The sequence below is a fragment of the Ambystoma mexicanum genome, chromosome 3p, assembly GCF_040938575.1.
Source record: "Ambystoma mexicanum isolate Mex_15411 chromosome 3p, UKY_AmexF1_1, whole genome shotgun sequence".
In the NCBI taxonomy this organism is placed as follows: domain Eukaryota; kingdom Metazoa; phylum Chordata; class Amphibia; order Caudata; family Ambystomatidae; genus Ambystoma; species Ambystoma mexicanum.
In genome coordinates this window covers 1012077994-1012097207 of record NC_090925.1, presented here as the reverse complement: position 1 = coordinate 1012097207, position 19214 = coordinate 1012077994, and the positions used below count along the sequence as shown (strand labels likewise).

Sequence of the window (19214 nt, the reverse complement as noted above, 5' to 3'; positions counted from 1 at the left end):
GGGCGACAGCCAGGGTGGGTCATCCCCCTAATCCGGGGTCTGATCAGTTATATCCATAAATTGATCATCCAAGGGGCTCTTCTTGATCTGTAAGGTCAAAAACCTCATGAAAAGGGCAGGATGTCCTTTGAAATTTGGCCACTACCGGATAAAGGTTGTCCTCCTTAGGTCTCTTAGGTGTGAACTTCTTAGAGAAGGCCACAAATCTAGCCAACCTGTCCATACACCCTTCAAATCTTTCTCGGGTCCATGGACAAGAGCCAGATGAGTCTAGAGGTTGAAAAGACTCCTCCTGGGGATACCCTAGCCTAGAACGCTGAGATTTATCAAGGAGGGTCTTGGATAAGGTCGTGGGGGGGGGGGCTTTCGTAGTAATCCTCCCACCCTTCTGGACATCCAGACGTGTCATTATCTTTTGACATGTCTTTAGACTGGTCTCTGTTCATTGGCCGCCGAAACGATTTTAGCGAGACACTTGCTGATGTTCGGCATTACCAGGAGTGGTTTAGGCTGATTGGACGGTTGTGCCAAGGATTGACGCAATCAGAGCTTTAAGCGTGGGTGCACTCTTAGGAGGAGTCTAGACGGCCTTGTGGGTTTTGGTGCCGTCGCCAGTACTAGTAAACTACCCGGACACAAGTTGCTTATGCGGTTGTGGGAAGGGCTGCCGATCACGCAAATAGGCAGGTACCGTCAAGGAACTAGACGCACCCGCTGGCACTTTTGTCCGCTTCAACACATCTGCTGAGGCCTTACCAAGAGTTGTGTTTAGTCTTATGGTAATCGTGTGCGTCCCCTGGTGGGGCCAGGGACGGACGTTGGAGCGTGAGCGCTCCAATGTGAGGTCAATAGCAGCAGGATCAGATCCATGGCTGTCTTAGTTCCTCATCACTCTCTGCGGCAAAACTACCCTCGCCCTGCGACATGGCGTAGGCCACCCAGTGCTTCACTCTACAATCCTTGATCATCTTAGGATGCAGGAGTTGGCAGTATTTACAGGACACCTCGTCGTGATCGAGGGGAAGACACTTGTTGCACTGCCGGTGCTAGCCTTTCCAGGGGTATTTTCCCTTACTGGAGGGCAACATTTAAACTGTCTCCTGTCCATAGCTCAAGTATGTGAAAGCAAAGGCAAGACCAAAAGGGCAAAGAGGGGAGAAGGAAAGACATTCTTGAAAAGAATAGAGACCCCCAGGCCCCACTCTCCGGAGCACCAGCCGTCGAAGATTATTCTTCACAGTCTTCGTCGGCGGAAAGCAAGTAGTCGAGAGGGGGGGGAGGGGGAGGGTTTGGACGAATAATCAAATGACCAGGTCTGGAAATAACACTTTAGCAATAAGTAGGAGCTCCGCATAAGGCGACCAGCTAGTTGGCCGGAAAAAAAAATCTATCTGAGGGACCTCGACGCGCGAGGGATTTTGGGTACACTACATGTCACGTTAGGGATAGTGTTACAGGCACGCCCATGTCTACGTTCCCTTTCGATCCACGAAAGGCCAGATGCAATACTCCGCGGTTACCACTAGATGTCAGACTATATGCACAGCATGTGAATGTAAGCAGATTAACAAGCATCAGAAATGTCTTTACAGTTGGACTTGGCATTATCTTCTCTGGTGATGAATGAGTTAGCTTTGTCAAGGACAATAGCTTTTTTTATATTCATTAGACAGTTTGTTAAACTCGATTTTGTCCAAGGCAACTTGGCTGGTTTGTCATTTTGATAGGCTGGGTGCTTTTTGGTTCGTAGTTCAGAAGAGTTCAGGAGTGAACCATGTGTTTGCATGTTTAGTGCGTTTGGCTTTGCAGACCGTTAGGGGGCAATGGCATTAATGTCTTCAGATAGAATGGTGTTGAGGTGAGAGCCAGTGCCTCAGGATCTTTGGAGAATTGTGCTGTGAGGGCTGGGACCTTGAGATAGGGTGCTAATCAGTGATGGCAAGGTATGCGTGAAGCGGCAACATACCTTTCTTGGTTTCAGCCTTTTATTTGGTCACCATAGTTGCATAACCAATAGTCTGTCTAGTTACCCTTGCTCCAGTTTCTCTGTGTATTTCCAAGTGTCCTTTTCTTGCCCAGGAAACACTGTGGATTCGTAAAACAAGGAAGGTGGGAAGCAGTTCAACACAATGCACCACTACAGGGTCTGTCTCAATTTCAAGAGGTGGAAGGCGCAGCTTGCCAGCATAGCCTTCTCCCAAGAGGCCCAAACACAGGCTTGGACATCAGCAGAGCCTCCCCACCATTCAACAGGCTCTGAAATCCTCCCATCTTCAGGGACGGTTCCCGGGTGATGGCCATTGGATGGCGCAGACTCACAAGTTACAGAGAAAGGCAATTATATCCTCATTGACAGATGGGAATCCGTACAACAATTTTCATCAATCAATCTGGGGCAGACTTTCAAACTTGGCAGTCCGTTCATGGGCTTTGGGCTGGAATGTGTATGCTAGTCAAAGCGCCAGGCATTACAAATATATCTAGTCAGATCCTGCATTATCCATGACATGGCTCAAATGGGATGACACCAAATTAGGCTCACCTCTGTGGCAAGTATTTGTCGTTGCAGGGCTGGCGCTCTACTGCTACCTGACAAACACAACCAAAGAGACTACCACCACCCAATTACCCTTTTGCACACAGACACAGGTGGCAAACGAAAGCTGGTGTAGGTATGCTGCACTGGATTTTAGTGGGTAGGGTAGGGTAGTAGAGCCACCCCCATTGTAGTGCGCATTAATCACAAACTCCACATCAGGTAAAACTGCCACATTACACCCAGCACTGTGAGGTTGTCCCAACAGACAATAGCAGGGTGCATTGTGTACCCTCTTTGGGCCAAAGAGTCTCATGGTCACATCTTTACAGATTTGCGGTCAAAGCCAGGCAAGCATAAAGAAAAACATCCAGAAAGGTGATGGAAATCAGATTTATCCATTGGGCTAAATGGGCATCAATTTAGAATATTAAGTTTGCATGCGACAAGACCTCCAAACGGAGGGTACATTTTTTATGGAGGCACTGTACGAAATCCTCAATGCTTTCTGTAACCGTGATGGCTGCTAACTGTACTAATGCTATACAGTGGAGATAGACAACCCCACCCTTAGTTGATAATTACAAGCTACAGGGAAAACAACCTGATATTTGTCCTTTTATCAGCACACATGGTCAGAAAAAAAAAATCATAATTACAAAAAAGGTTTTCCATATCAGAGACATGTATACAAAATTCATCACATTAGAAATACAAACTTGAATGTGTATGAGCAACCACTGAAAGCAGCTGTGCCAACACCTACAAATATTGTATAAAACCCCATTATTTAACACGGTCCCTACACCTAAGTGAGGTTAGTATCAGTGTGCCATAAAATACACAATCAATGTCATGCTAAATGTACTGACACAAATCTGGGGACTTCACCCTTCTTCCCTCGAGGCTAGAGCCTCCTTTGAGGCTAGGGAGGTGAGCCCGATTAGCAAAATCCTTAGGGGTTTGGGAAAGCGGGACCTCACTTGGAATGTCCCCTTGAGATGAAAAGGACTCCCATTTCCCATGGGGAAATCCCTATACATAAAGGTATTATCTGCCTACATGGGAATAATAAATAACGACAATACCTCTGTGTTTGACTCAAGGTAATGCTGAACTTCCCACATGCTTGGCATCCTGTGGTGAACAATGTGCCCCTTTTGAATTGAATACTGGAGAAAGATTAAAGGGCCAACAACCCTTTAATGGAGGAGAAACCCAACACCAAAGCGAGATTCAAACGTGAAAACATCAACACGGAGCGGCGCAGACTGCAGCATGGAATGACACAGATAACCAAGGGAAACGCAGTCTTCCAGACAAGGAAGCGTGCGTGATCTGAGGCAGAGGCCACGCAAAGCAAACAAGACCTGGAGGCGTGACCACATACAGGACGTCGTCGGCCTGGAGCCTGCAAACAGAAGTCGATTCCAGGGAGGCAGGGGGGACTGGGTCACCAGCTCAGACCGGGAGCCGAGAAAGACCTGAGGAACATGAAGACAGCTAGCATCCACCGCAGACGAGTGGCAAGCCTTTCAGGATGCTATTGCATAGGAGAAGAACCCAACTAGAGCAAGCACTGCAACACAGCAAGTACACAGGTTGCCCTAGTCGAAGGTAGGAGAAAACCAGAGAGAGCTAGGGAGAGTTAAAAACTACCCTAGCCCCATTTAAGGGTCACAGACCTGAGAGAAGAGAGCACGAGACAAGGAGTATGATTACGGGAGCTCAAGAAACCCGAAGTTTTTTTTTATTTTTTATTTTTTTTAATTTGTTTTAGTTACATAATAACCCGAACAGTACAAATCTCCCAATGGTTCACAGGGACCCATGAAAACCTAAGAGCCAGAAGGAGAGGGGTCACAGGGAACATGAAGAACTGAGTGAGTTATTCTGTCAGAGGAGCCCAGAGAAGCCACAGGAGCACAATAAGCAGAGTGAAAAGCAGCTATCATGGGAGCAGAGGCACCCAACAGTTGGTCAAAATGGGGAGAGATCGACCAAGTTGGTGAAAAGGGATTGGGGAAATATCCTTCCACCTAAATACATTTTGACATTTAATTTTTCCCCCAGGAACTTGAGACTTTATAGAATGACTAGAACTGTTTTCTTTAGAAGTAAATAGCAGTTCTACTTAATCATTGGATCCAGTCCAGAAGGGATTCCTGGGACAAACGGAGAAATCAAGACCAAAGGGCGCTCAATCTATTTTCCCTTACATTTTGTTAAGTGGTAGAGACAGTTAAATGGATAGGTTTGGAACGAGGACTATTTTTATTTGACTATACATTAGCACCTTTGTTTAGTTCAAAAGGGTACTATTTGGTACTTGTTTGTCTCCCCATGTGAGAGGGCATTCCCAGATGTTGGTCCCATGCTCGCTGCGCCAGAGAACCAAGCTGCACCTCAGTGATGAAGCCCAACAAGGGGTGGTGTGGAAGGCTGCCCAGAGCAGTGGCAGTGGTTCGGATTCATTCAAAACCTTCACATTTTTGGTTCCTGCTCTAATACACAGAGCGCGACCTTACATTTCTCAGGGTGGGTACCCAAAAGAAAGCCAGTGTTTGACCAGCCAAAAAAATGTTAGCAGGCGATGCCCTGGAAGAAGAGGTTGGGAGGAAACATGCTATGAAGACCAAAGCTGGTCATTTTTTATTGAAGAACAAACTGCTCTTTGGCACAGTGTATCTAGACGACATGCTTGCATTTGTGTAAAAGGAGCTACAGCTAAACTGGTTTGTGAAAATCAATGGATGCCCATAAGATGCATTGGCTACCTAGAGCCTCGTAAGCCGGAGGCCAATGCGGTGAAGGTGAGATCTGGAGTGCGTTTAAGGCTGCATCCATATCCTATCCATTTCCTTGGAAAAGAAAAAAATTTGGCATCCCCTCCCCCAAAGATTAGGCAAGATCCAATCACAAATATGCTTCATTTAAAATTATTTGGAGAAGCGCAAACTCTTATTCCTATGACAAATGTGTTTGGTCAAAGTCATTTTTTTACTCTCCGTTTGCCGTTTTAGTCCCCTTTACTTTCTATAGCTTATTTCAGCAAAATAAACCTGAAAAACAAAGTTCCTGCTGAAGGTTGCAACTATTTGAGTAGTTCAGCATTCAGCTGCCGGCAAACTGATCTTAAAAATGTACATGTCTGTTGGGAGAGAAGTCAGAAGGCGAATAACAATGGTGCGTCTTCTTTGATTTCCTTCGTGAAGACGATGGACGCAAATTGCTACTAGACCTCAACTGAGTGTTTAGAGCCTTTAGCCCTTTCAGGTGATCTCCCTTGAACTTCTAGCTTCAGCAGATTTCATTTTTCAAAGGCGTAAAGCACAGAGATTTTGAGACCGACCAACCTAAGGCAAGTGGTCTTCCTCTCCGTCAAGGCCTTGCTAGTCATCGGCTGACAGGAGCTTCACTCAATAAGTGTGTGCTCCTTACCAGAACACCAGAGGCATATTCTGTACGGATCTGTGTCCGACATTTTCGAATCACAGTCCGCACACCTTAAAATCTGTCATAGGAGTAGACATACTCGGAAGAATTCAAATAAGAACAAGATCGCTCATGCGAGTCGAAACACTCTGAAGCTTGTTGTGCATGTGGAAAACGGAACTGAGGCAACAGGCGTAGTGCGTGGTATATTGCGGTCACGTCCGAGCATGGTAATGGAAGCTGCCAAGGGACACTGAATCAAAACTGCTCAGCGCCCTCTGCTGTTGAATTTCTGAAGACTGCAAGCAGGATATCTATATCAAAGATGAGGAATCTGTGGGTGGACACAATCCATTAGAAGCACTCCCCATCGCCAATAAAGTTTCAGCTATTGGAGCCAAACTAATCCCAGGAAATATCAACCAATACCATCTAAGGAGAACATTGAGCTCTAAGATTAGGGCAATTGTCCCAGTCAAACAATATCTACACAATTCAGATCACTTTAGTTTCAGGAAAACCTTAAAGACATTTTCAACAACTAAATCAGGCACCATCCTGGCAATCACCCATTGAGCTACACATCAAAAGCCTACTTTGAGTCACTCAAAACAGATGACTAGAGAGCATCTAATAATCCCACCAAGTGAGCTTCCAGCCAAATGAATCTGCTGACTTCAACTAGACAGTCTGAGCTCTAGAGAACCCGCCCAAGCCGAAAGTAAACCTACCTACCTGAACATCTACTACACAAACCAGGAACTCAAGCATGCATAATTACTCCCAGAATCCCACATAAAATGCACCTGCTACAGAACCCTCCACAATAATCCATCTCAAGCATCATCTACCTGGTGCAACTGCTGCAAGCTCATATCTCGCTTCCTCCCCTCAACCCCCTCATCCCTGGGTTACCACTTTTCCAGTGAATGCCCATCTCAAGATATCATTTTCCCATATGATCCAGATCAGGATACATCTGGTCTTTATGATTTTCCTCTCCTGCACCAGACAAGCCCCTGGATACCAAGCAATTGGCAATGGTGCATTGAAAGAATGCCAGCAACACAACAACCTGTTCTCACCTTTCATACATTGCTGAAAAAGAAACGCCTCAACCATAGGGTAGATACTGCTTTAGAAATATTGTATCAAATACTGAACACTAACTTCACCTTTTGATCTTCTTCTTTGGTCCATGGTCCTTTTACCAGGTCTGGATTGAGAACACGTGTCCAACGATGCTGACATTGTTGATCACTTCGGTTCTAGAAAAGACGGAGGGCATTTTCACTTTTACAAACCGCTTTATTCAGCATTTTGCCTCGGACACAACGTGCATAGAACATACAAAAAAAAAAAAGCCATTTTAACTTCAATGCATAAAGTTGAACAAAGTATTTTGCCCTAAATTGTGTGACCAGTTAAACATTGGTAGATTTGCAGTCGCACAATATTTCTTAATACAGATATCGAAAATTGAAGGTACTGAATAGCTTACTTAATGTTGTAACAATGTTTATTCAAATAGAATAGCACTTTTCGCTACTGAATTTGTATCAGAAGTTTTTCCTTTACAGTTTGCCTAGTGGTAAAAGTGGAAAAGATGCAGAGGTGATCTAGATTTAGTCACAGTTATTTTGCCATTATCAGGACAAGTTTATGCATTTCAAGCACCAAAGTTAAAACTAGCAATGTCAAAGTATGATCAGTTTGGCGAATATACAGGGCTGGTATATCAATGCCCAGGTACTCCCACCATATAGGACCTACTGGCGTCGTCCTAACATGACTATACAGAGAAAGTCTCTAAACGGAAGGACCTGAAGTAAATGGTAACCAAGGGCTCGTTAAATCTGTCAAGTCTACAAAGGAGTGAAGTAGATTCACACATTCACTGAATGCCGAGCTATAATCAGCGTTTTGGAGGAACAAAGTTTATTTCACAACGACTGGTAAGAAAGTTCTAAAATGCAAACTCGAATTCAAAAAGCATGTTTAGAATAAACGTTGAAACGTGTAAGATAACACTAATTGTATTTGTTCTTGGTTTACGTGCAGGCATTTTACAGGTTTAATCTTGATAAAGTGCATTTCCCAAAACGATGCTATTAAGTAAAGTAATGCCTAGTATCTGTACTATAATGTAGCAGAACATCCATTAGTCCAGTCGCCATCGGTGGCGAGATGGTGCAGGATCTTGCTAATGCTGCGCCCCAAACATCTGTGCCATAGCCTTGTGAGATGGAGAAAAGCTGCACCGCGCTAGCCTCATACTTGGTGCTGCTAAACTGGGCAGGTCAAACTAAACCTGGGGTGGGTCTGTTGTAACCCAGCATGTTTGATTATTTAATTATTTAGGGGTGGGGAAGAATGGGGGTCGGGCGGGAGGTGTTGGTGTAGTCATACGAAGAATGCCGTTTTGTTTTTGCAATGGTATTCCATTTTATTCTGTGTTTCGAAATAATTCTGGAAGCTTTACAATGTTGGAAAAGAAAACTGCAGAAAGTGTTAAATCGGACGTTTTGCAGCGTCTGGAGGTTTAAGTGGGGGATGGGAGAATAATGGGAAATGTCAGATTATCCCATTTGTTGATCAACTAAAGATTCAAAGTGCTCAGCTTTCTACCTCGGAATAGAGCAAGCGGCATAGTGCCAAGCCTATATTTCAACCCCACACCAACAATATAAACACAAGCTAGTGTATTAACTTGCAAATCACAAACTAAAAATAATAAGTGGACACAGCGAAAACGCCATTTCAAATACGAAATCACCAATTATTTTAATGCATGTCAATTGCCAAAATGCACTCGCCTTAAGGTTGCTGTCGTAAAAGCGCGTTTTGCATTTTTGCTTTCAATTAAGCGTGAACATAGAGTAGTCTCCCTTCAGGCATTCAAGACTTTAAATGTTTTACTGTTTTAATTTAAACGCCTCTCAACATTCAGCAAGAGCACCTGTCACCAAGACCCTCAGGGTTGCTGACATTTGGAAACATCCAATTTCTTTCTATTGTGAATATTTAAAGAAAACATTCTCACTATCCACAAGGCAGAACAGTTGGTTTGTCAATGCTATGCTAAATTCTAGTAAATCACAAGTCAGTAGTTTGGATTGTGTGCTCTGAACTTGATCACTTCTAGGGACTCAATTTTGGTAGCCAAGGCAAATTATTTGCCCAGGGTCACACACGTTGGTCAAGAGATGAAGCCAGGATTTGACCCCAACATGCAATTTAGGTGCTTTTTCAACAATCTTTCCACGTCTATTGGGTACAGAGATGGATTAGTGTTTAGCTTCCCAGTGCGAAAATAATCTGCTATTTTTTTGTTGCTTTTTTACAGAGTGAAATGAAAAGATTTTATTTATATAGCGCTCGTACACTCGTGTTTCGGGGCGCGACCAGGCAAAGGAAGGGGAACAGGGGAGAATAAAAACAACAATCTTACTAGGCCCAATGACATTAAGGCGCAAGTGCATGTGGAAGAGAGAAGGAGGAAGCGCATGGAAGGGGGGGGGGGGAGAAATTGGAAAGTGCAGAACAGGGGAGAGAACAGAATAAATAATAAGTAAAATAAATAAAGGCGATAAACAGTGGTAGTGCAGTCGTGGACGTGAACCTTACACAAATCAGATAAACTAACCTTACAACATGTACGTTGTTGTAAATTATAATTGAGAAAAAGAAATGTACGCTTGATGCTTTATTTTCCCCATATGGGCCATTACCATCAGCAGTGTGAAAATTAATGGGATCTTAAACCAATCTGTTCTGGGTTTCAAAGCTGTTTTTTGGGGACTCAAAGATACCCAGGAAGGAAAATGCACAATTAGGTCACCTGCGTGTAGTCATTGTTTTACACATCAGAGCTGGTTATGCGCCTTTCCAATATATTAATCACGCGACAGTTGCAATTAAGGGACATCCTATTAATTACAGCAATCCCCAAAAGCCACTCACTGCTATTTTCTACCACTAATCACTTAATTTCAAATGCTCTGCGAATGATGGGAGACAGGTTAACCTGCCCTGTATCGTTGTACCTATAATGCAAAGTGAATGAAAATAAAATGAGCACATATCTTGTAAATAAACCTTGCAGTGCTGGCTAGGAAGAGGTCAGCCAGCGATTAAACACTAAAAATAAAATTGCTGGCGCTGAGAATACATTTTGGCAAAAGAAAAAAAACTGTAGGGAATAAGGACTACCAGAGTAAGACTTCCTGAAAGGACCTAAAACCATGCTAAACTCTTACTGCACAACCACGAGTCTCCTTACAAGGGATAGTAATCCTTAGATTCCCTCGAATTATTCACCCACCACCTATAGTGAGCTATGTATGGTGCTCAATCTCTTCTAGTTTAGGATTACTACTGGTAAGTGAGCCAGATTGCTACTAATGAAATGCTGGTTATGTGTTCACCCAATTCACATAAACACCCCTCAGGAATGTTGTATTGCAAACCCATCTTTAAAATGGATAATGAACTCTGGCGCCCCCCTGCTAGGTTTTCAATTAATGCTTTTCCGTGAAGGTACGGTTGAAAAAGGCTTCCCAGATGAACTGCCACCAGACAAAGATTTGTTATGCACAGGTTATCTAAAATCATTCTCAGACCGCACAGTGATATTGAGCATCCCACCTTACTCTGTATTATGTAACTCCAACACCCGGTTTCCTGCTGTTACTTTTATGTCTGAGCAATCCGTGTAGTTAATAAAAAATAATTTATAACCGATCTATACAAAGCACTCCTTGTATGCCTACGCCGGAGAGAAACCATTTATTTCCTACACAAGCATACGTGAACTTCCCGTGCCAAAGATTCCTGTACTTTTTACAAGGTTGAAATCAAATAGCTCTCTGTCCTTAATCAGATTCATGAGAATTCTTCTGAAATCTAACAATTAATTATGGATTTCCCTTTTGGACACCCTGTTTAGCATACTTGCACCCATTATTCACACAGCCAATTCCTGGCTCAGACACCCAGGTCAATGGGCTAGGCATTACCAGAAGCTCCTGGTAAGCAGGAGGGCATCAAATAGGATTGATTGGTAGCCCCCATCACCCCCCCACGGACACAACTGCCATGAACCCTACATCACAGTGCAATGCATCACACATCCATGACACAACTTAAATGCAATACAACCACAATAGTAATGTCCTCCACGAACGCTCTGCTGGTCAATAAGGGAACCCCTCGTTCATGCTTTTGATTCCATTATCTTCTGGTGAACATTGAAAAACTATACATTCATGCCAACCATCCCTCACTCATGTTTTCAATTCCCTTACAAGGGGAGATCAGGCTGTGCATTGTTTATCTCCTCGACATTGCCGCCTCCCCTTTCTCCTTGGCCCCATTTCCTTTTCACCCCATGAAACATGGTCTGGCTGCTAACTTGAAAAGGGTCACCGTTAGCTTCTACAGGGCCAAGTCTCAGCACTTTAAGACCACTACGGCGATCACGCCCACTGCATATAAAAGACAAACAGGACATGTCCAAGGAACAAATTGCATAAAGAGAAAATAAGTCCTTGAAGGAAACGCTACAGTTTTTCAGCCGGTTGTCAACTAGAGGTTCGTTTGCTATGCTTGCAAAAAACGGCCATACACAAATGGATGCATACAAATTAGAACCATTTAAAAAAAAAAAAAAAAAAGCACACCTGTCATTACTCAAAGCCGTGCGAGTGCTGTATGCAGCCTCACAATGCATTATGTGTTGGCATCATCAAATTGGATGTTTAGAATTCACAGCTTATTTATTGTTACAAGTAATACCAATTTTCTGATGCACCATGAATCTTCAATACATCCACATACTGGGAAAATAGTTATAGCTACCCTTCAGGGTGGAGGTGAAAATGATTCGTGTCCACTTGTTTTTATGCTTTAGAGTTTATGCATTGCTGTGAAGATTTCCAGCTGCTCTGCAATGTTCCTGTGCTAGAAATGCGGTGGGGCGGGGGAGGAATATGGAATCCATGTCAAATGGAATACATTCACCAACTTGGGTAGAAAGGAGTGGCAATGTCTGAGCACAACCGTAGTTCAGTATAAAACGACCATGGAGCACATTAGTTAAAGTTGGTTCTGAGGGAGTGTGAGCCAAGTCTCAATCACACACAAAGAGTCCCATCTAGGAAACCTAATTAACTTTATAAGGACAACCTATAGCTAACAGAACAAAGGCAATTGTTTACAGGGGGTGCAAGATCATGGATTCCATATTGCTCCATGTAATTTTCATGAACCAGTCTGCGTCAATGGGCCGTGATAAACTTGGAGAAAAATGGCAGGCTAGTGGGACGCAGACTTCCCTCTTAGGCTTGAATAATTAGCATACTTTACCCTCATTACAAAAAAGGAATACTGGATCTTATTTGCAACTGTAGCCATTGCTGCTGAAATCCATGAGACGCAAGTTGATCAGAGTAATGTCGATCAAAAAGTGAACTCCTCTTTAATGAAGAGCTAGTGGTTAAAATGTAAAAAGTAGTATATCCCAGACCCAGAAAGAATCACTTATCTTTAGATGATCGCTCACAACAATGTTGTAATAAAACGCTATAGAAACTAACATTTTACCAAATGTTGGATGGTAAATTGCAACAGATCAAATTAACCAACCGTGCTGGTGGTAACGGATGCAGTCAAAAATACACTTTCATACCATTCAAGACAAAAGCAAATTCTATAAAGCCTTCTACAATTAAGTGCCACGATATGCATCTTTCTTTTAAAATCCTGCTAATCGGTTATCTGTGCAGTGAAATAGTAATTCAAGGGTATCTCGGCGCGATGGAGTTCACCAATAGTGGGAGATTAGAAGTGGTGGCAGGTAGACCACAGTTAAACTGTACAACCCGAGGACCTGTCCACAAGTTGTACAGGTACAACCTAGTCGTAGATGTGGGCTTCGAGGACGTATTAGATGGCTAGCTTGAACGAAGAAGGATCAGTCGCCTTTACTAGAGTGTGTCTGGGATGAATTGGCAGTTTTTTGTGGCCTGATCACAGTGAACTGCTTGGTGTATGTTTTTGGAATTCGGTTCTCTGGAGGATGGGGAGCAAGTAGACAATTTTGATTGATGGCACAATATCATTATGCGCTAATCCAAAACTGAGGTGGGTCTCCATGTTTTGACCTAGCTAGAGTATGAATTTGTGTATTGATCAGAGCGGTAGATTGTTACATTAGTAGAGACAGGTGGAGTCTAATGCATTTGTCATTGTTATTCTGTGGTTATCAATGAAGGGGTTGCTGATGTGATGTTGTCTTATCAGAAAGAAAAAACGCTTGCAACTAAGAACGGATTTGAGCATCAAATGTTAGTTCTGAATAAATGATGCAGAGATTACGCTTTTTGTACTAGAAAAGGGAATGTGCACAGAATTTGGGGCTGAATGTTTGGGTCCAGGTTAGTGGGATGCAGTTGAATGACGGACCTCCGATTTAGCCATGTTGAAATTTGGCCTGCATGATGAAACTACAGAAGGGTTGAAAGTCAACAAAAGACAACTGCCGATTTTATTTATTTATTTATTTTTTTAAGTGTTTCTCCGCAAGTAAATAATTTATTGAATCCAAGTAGCTGCCTGTAGAGTAGAATGTTCCAACTTGAAAGAGACAAACTAAGATGACAAAGCACATCACTAGCCAACCGATTCAGGGTAAGGTTGTATAACTGTTGAGACACAAGAAAAAGGCTTCATCACGAGATCTAGTAGATTAACAACAAGCTATTCAACAAGAAGCTACGTGGCCAGAAAAGGACTTGCTCAACACTGTCAATTTTCAGAGCTGTGCCATGATCCATGCTGCATATGAAGAGGGAAAGATACACTAGAGTCACCACCATACTCATCCTCAAAAATACAGGTGGAAGGCTTTCTCTGAAGAGTCTGTGGGCAACTGCCCAACTACATTTTTAAATAAATACACTTCGTCTGGTTATTAGTTACTTCCTTGTCAGGGTGGGGGGGGGTATGCTCTGCCCCACTCAATCCTAAATTGCTCAGCATACGCATTAGCCGAGGATCAGGAAGGCCTACTACTCACAGCAAAACCCATTGAACTAACATTTTCCATGGTCAGCAGACTGAATTGAATTTCCGTTTGCTTGCCAGCACAGCACACTGCTGTGGGCTTGTCAGTTATTAACCTGAGCTAGAATTTGAACAAGAACAGAGGCCTGAAGGTGTACATGCTGAACCAAGTAGTTAAAATTCTCCCAGAGGCCTTCCTATGATACATTTGAAAAAGATACTAGGATCTGAAGCTGTGACATGGTATGCTGGGGCTGTACCCGCAACCATATGTGGCAAGCCATTGTCTCGGGTTGGCATGGAGCCCAAAACTACCACACATATGAGAGCATGATTTCTTTTCTGGCTAGATCCAGGAGTAGACTGTTCAGATGGAAAAATGGGTCTTGAATTGCCTGGAAACAAAAATATTTAGAGAAAGCTAAATCAGTCAAGTAGTGAAAGCTACATTGAGTCCCGAACCGACAGGGGCATCAAGGAGCTTGCTGGAAAGTAACGGTGTGGAGCTAGTGTCAATGCCAACTAAGTACTTGGTGCCAAAGCATAATGAACCAACAGACAAAATATCCAAGCCAGCCACCAAAAGAAAGAAACCACCCTTGTTCGAAACGTAGGCAGGATTAAAGACAAACCTAAGCTCCATTCACTTTGGAAAGGGACTATTAATATCAATTGTCTGTTACGGCTCCGACATAAGCCACTTATGGTAGAACTCTTAGACCACAGATACTCCCTGCCCTTAGACATACTGGGCAGAACTGCATGTGCAAGCAGACTAAGTACCACCCAGGAAGCTGAGCTTCTGCATCGAGACTTATGGGGCCTGTTTACCATGTCTCCTCTGATCACCTATGAAGCCAAGCCACTGGAGAGGCCAGTTCATCAATCGGAAATCCAGTCAGAGACAAAAAGCAGGCCAGGTGCACTGAGGCACTGCAAGCAAAAAAAGCACAGGTTAGCTTCGGAAAGATAATTAGCAAGTGAAGCATTGCTTACAGATTATCACTAATCGATCAAAATGGGACTAGGTGCACAAGTAAGCCAGTGGTCCAACGGGGAAACCAAAGATTAACAAAATACCCAAAGCCACCATAACACTATGCATTGCAAGACCCCCCCCCTTGCTCCAAGTAGCAAGCCACATGACAGATACAGAAATTATGAGAACTTGGGCAGAGAGGTGGGTCGAGAAGGTGTCAGGATGGGAGAAGTTCTACTGCCTCATGTACACTGGGATCCCATTTAAATTTTGGATTTCTGTAGAATGGGTATGCCCATATGGCCTTCACAGGGTAAACCGGGGGACTGGACAGCAGTATTAACATACTGTGTTGCTTTAGGTTTAAGGGTCAATCGTTTGCGTTGCATACAGAGTTATCCCTACCCCACCCTGCCCCCTCCCGGGGTATCAGTCTGGCAATACTTTATTGTTTGGAAGGCCATGGTCAGATTTTTTTTTAAAAACACACTGCTTCACTGTCCAAGCATCCACACATTTTTTAAATGATCAATTGTTTCCTGCAGTGACAAACTGCATTTTTTTTAGCAGCCATAGCTAGACCAGAGAGGGCAAAAATAGGATTGGTCAGACAACTGTCATACCAAAGTATGCCCGTTTGCAGATATCATCAACTTTTAAGACGCTTACTTTTACATTTTCCCCCAGTAATGAGCCAAATCTTTATTGTACAGCTAAACTTTGCTTAAGCGGACTGGAACACAAATTTTGACAATGGCTAAGAAGTCAATTAAATTCCTAAATGCATAATTTGTGGCTGATACCGATTTGCTCAAATACTCTACTATAAACAGATTCTGAAGATGATTTGATCTTTTACTGGCCCAAAGTAGATAATATACGGTTGTCACATCTGATTTCAAAATAAAGGGCACTTCAAGGAGAGCAACATAAATTGCATCTGAAGGGTCCTTTGTGGTGCCGTGTTCCGTTACTTCATGAAACGGCACCACCACCCACACCATCAATTTTCCCATAGATCAAAAATCGCCTTGAAAGTTTGTTACACAATGGGGCAGGGGAAGTTACACATACCAAGTATACAATTCCACAAGCAATGCGGTGTTGCATACTTACGGGAAAAGTGCTGGCAATCAGCTTCCATTCGTTTTGCTCAAATTGGTTCACCAATAATTTCAACCGGTCATCCTGCAGAACATAGTAGACACGTTGAGGATGTTAGTACAATATCTACAACATTCTGCAGAGGGATGAGGTATGTAGGTTCAGAATGAAAACCCATAGGGTATGGTGAAGCCATGGAGAATGCAATGCCAACTCATAGGTACGCAACACTGACTATTTAGTGGATTTTAGGGCCCTGGATGAGGCAAGGCCACAAAACAAGTTATGGTGAGCACAGTAACTAGATACAACAAATTTCATAAAACGCAAATATTTTGAAAGAGGTTTAATTCGTTCAGCAATTAAAAGTGAATTATCTTAATCAGATGTTCCTGAACAACTGCAGCAAGTAAACGCTTTTTTTTGCAAAAGCAGGCTTATTAGAGTGGTGCTGAAATCGTTCCTTTAACCGGGAGCTGCAAAGAAAGCCAAAAGCAAAGTAAAACTATCCTAGCATGAAAGAAAGCATAATTAAATGACCGATACATAGAATAGCATGTTTTAGGTTAAAGCTTTGGCCAAAGAAAAACAAAGTAATCCAAGCTTGTGGTCGGCATGGATATGAAACAATAAATCCATGAATAAACAGTCGTCGTGATCAATAGAAAATACATCTTGGATATAGGGATGGTAATCTAATCCTTAACTGGGATTGGCAGAGCTAGCCAAGGGAGGGCTGTCACAGTGGGCAAAGGGGCGACTCTACTCTTCTCCCCCTGCTCCCAACCAGGCTGACGGAGCCGGTCAGTTTTCATTTTCCTGGGCTGACACCTGCAGCCAAAGGCACTGCAAAATGCAAAAGCAAGCTCCCTCAATGAGTGGGAATGACTGGGCTCATGCAGCAAGAGGGCTGAGCAAATGAGGCCCGTGACTCAGGCTGGACTGCAAACAGTGTTGCAGTGCCTGGCCTGAGTTCCCTGCACATAACTCTAAAGTCGGCCGAATGCATGGCAGATCGAGAGGAACAACTAGGAGCAATACAAGGATTCAAGCTTCAGAAAGCAGTGCGTTTTTCAAGTGAGACTGAATGGGGCCAATGTTAAGTTGTTTGCTTGTACGGTTAGCCAAGATAACAATTCTAGACAACAATTATATACCCGAATTAGGCCAACGTCATATTTACAAGCTTTGTGATCTTATGATCACTTCAAGATTAGATGGAACAAAAACCTTTCAAGTAAAAACGAGCCCATTTAAACTGTCACCAGCTGGAATGCCTCCTATACAATTCAACAAAGTTGCATTCGCCATTTGACATTTCTCATAAAATAATTTGTTAACAATAACACAACAAAATCCAAAAAGAAAAATCACAGCTTTGTATCTAGAGATCAAATGCATATCATCAAATACGCAGGTTAAAACACCAATGGATACTTATAAAATAATGACCATTATCATAGCACCTTCAATAATTTCATGCTAGTTTAAAAGTCCCCCCGAGTAAAAAGCACCCCATCCCTACCCAAGTATAAGTTACAACCATTGTCAAACAACAATAATCGGCACCATTAAACATTCAATTGGTCCAACATACTTATGTCATAACCACTTCGATCTTCTGAGCCATGCCAAGTGGAGATATTTGGACACAAAGCATACACCATTTAGGTCACGGGTACCCCTACAAAGAGGTATCACCGTTTGGCCATTCCTTATGTCCTTCACTCTAAACAATGGCTAGAGATACCCATTCCTCAAATCACAGAAGCCAACACAAAGAATTAGCAGGTGAATTACAGTTTCCTCAACAGAACCACACCCTGGACCCGCCGGATCATTAAGTGCCTTCCAATTAGCATTATACAAACCAACTTTCAGAGTATCGGTGCACAACTGAATATAAAGAGGGCGCACATATCCGATTTAATCATATCCAAGTATGGCTCAAAGCCCATTTCTAGTTTCATACTCGGATACGGCCAGCCCGGGCTGAGTTTCATACAATCCAAATGCATGTGGCATAGCCCAAACTCCAAACTTTGTTTTAACCAGTGCCATAGACCCATAGCTTCCAGACAGCTCCACAAGTTCGGCAAGTTTAACCTCATACACTAACCACACATGCCTAATCCATGGGAGCAAACCAGAGCCCTTTACACTCAAATGTTTCAAGGCCGATAAATACTTGGACAAATGAGGATTCACCCAGAAACGCACCCAAAACAACAAGGGTCTAATTCCCAGAATTAACGCAATTGGATGCAGTTCACACTCCCATCATAGGCTGGCCAAAGGTGCCACCCGGGGTTGCATTAACAGTTCTCTAATAAAGCTATTTTCAGAGACATTAAGGGATTAGACTTTTGTATGGTCCCATAATTCATCTCCATACAATGCAGTAGAAATAGCTCGTGCTCTATATAAAATAGAGCACTTAGCTTGTGTACAAAAGAAATCTCTCAATACCTCCACAGTATTTTTCCAAAGCCAAAAGTACTAGCACACAAGATTATCAGAGAATCTTATCCCCAAATAATCGTAAAAAAGGGGACTCGCTTCAGAGTATGGCCTGCCACTTCCACTTTAATTTTAACCCGCTTTGCAGTCCAATGCCTAAGCACCATTGATTTAGTTTTCCCTACATTGAGCATAAGGGACATCTCCTTACATTTCCCAATGAAAAAGCCTAGGTTATGTTTAAGTCACATAGGTGTAGTGGCCAAAATAACTGCGTCATCTGCAAAAAATAGCACAGGGATCGATCAGGTCCCAGTTTGGGCAGATCACAGCCCTCCTTTAATATTGATATACAGGCTGAACAGAAGGGGGCCAGCAAACAACCCTGACATACCACCTTCTCAATGTCAAATGGAGGTGTTAGCTCTCCACCCAATACCCATCCAACTACGGCTTTGTTGTTGGTGTTCAAGGGGGGAAAGACAGTGCGACACCCTGCTGAAACTGGAGGGGTTTGCGTTTGGGGAGATCATTCTCTCAGGAGATTTCAACCTGGCATGGGACCCAGACTTAGATAGGCATGGGGGGAGAGAGCCAAGGGGGACGACCCCCCATCGAAACTCCTTGAGGAGACAT

General features: G+C 43.2%; 1 protein-coding gene across 2 annotated transcripts in view; it reads right to left on the bottom strand.

Annotated features, from left to right (window-relative positions):
* The window catches only part of MYBL2 (MYB proto-oncogene like 2), a 382491-nt gene that overhangs the window by 299864 nt on the left and 63413 nt on the right, over positions 1-19214 (bottom strand). Inside the window, exons 3-4 of one of the 2 annotated variants that reach the window (XM_069652342.1) lie at positions 16131-16202; positions 7147-7239 (exon numbers count right to left, since the gene is read on the bottom strand). In XM_069652342.1, coding sequence (XP_069508443.1) covers positions 7147-7239; positions 16131-16202 — 165 coding nt within the window. The remainder of the gene's footprint in view (positions 1-7146; positions 7240-16130; positions 16203-19214) is intronic. The other variant, XM_069652343.1, reaches the window with a different exon arrangement.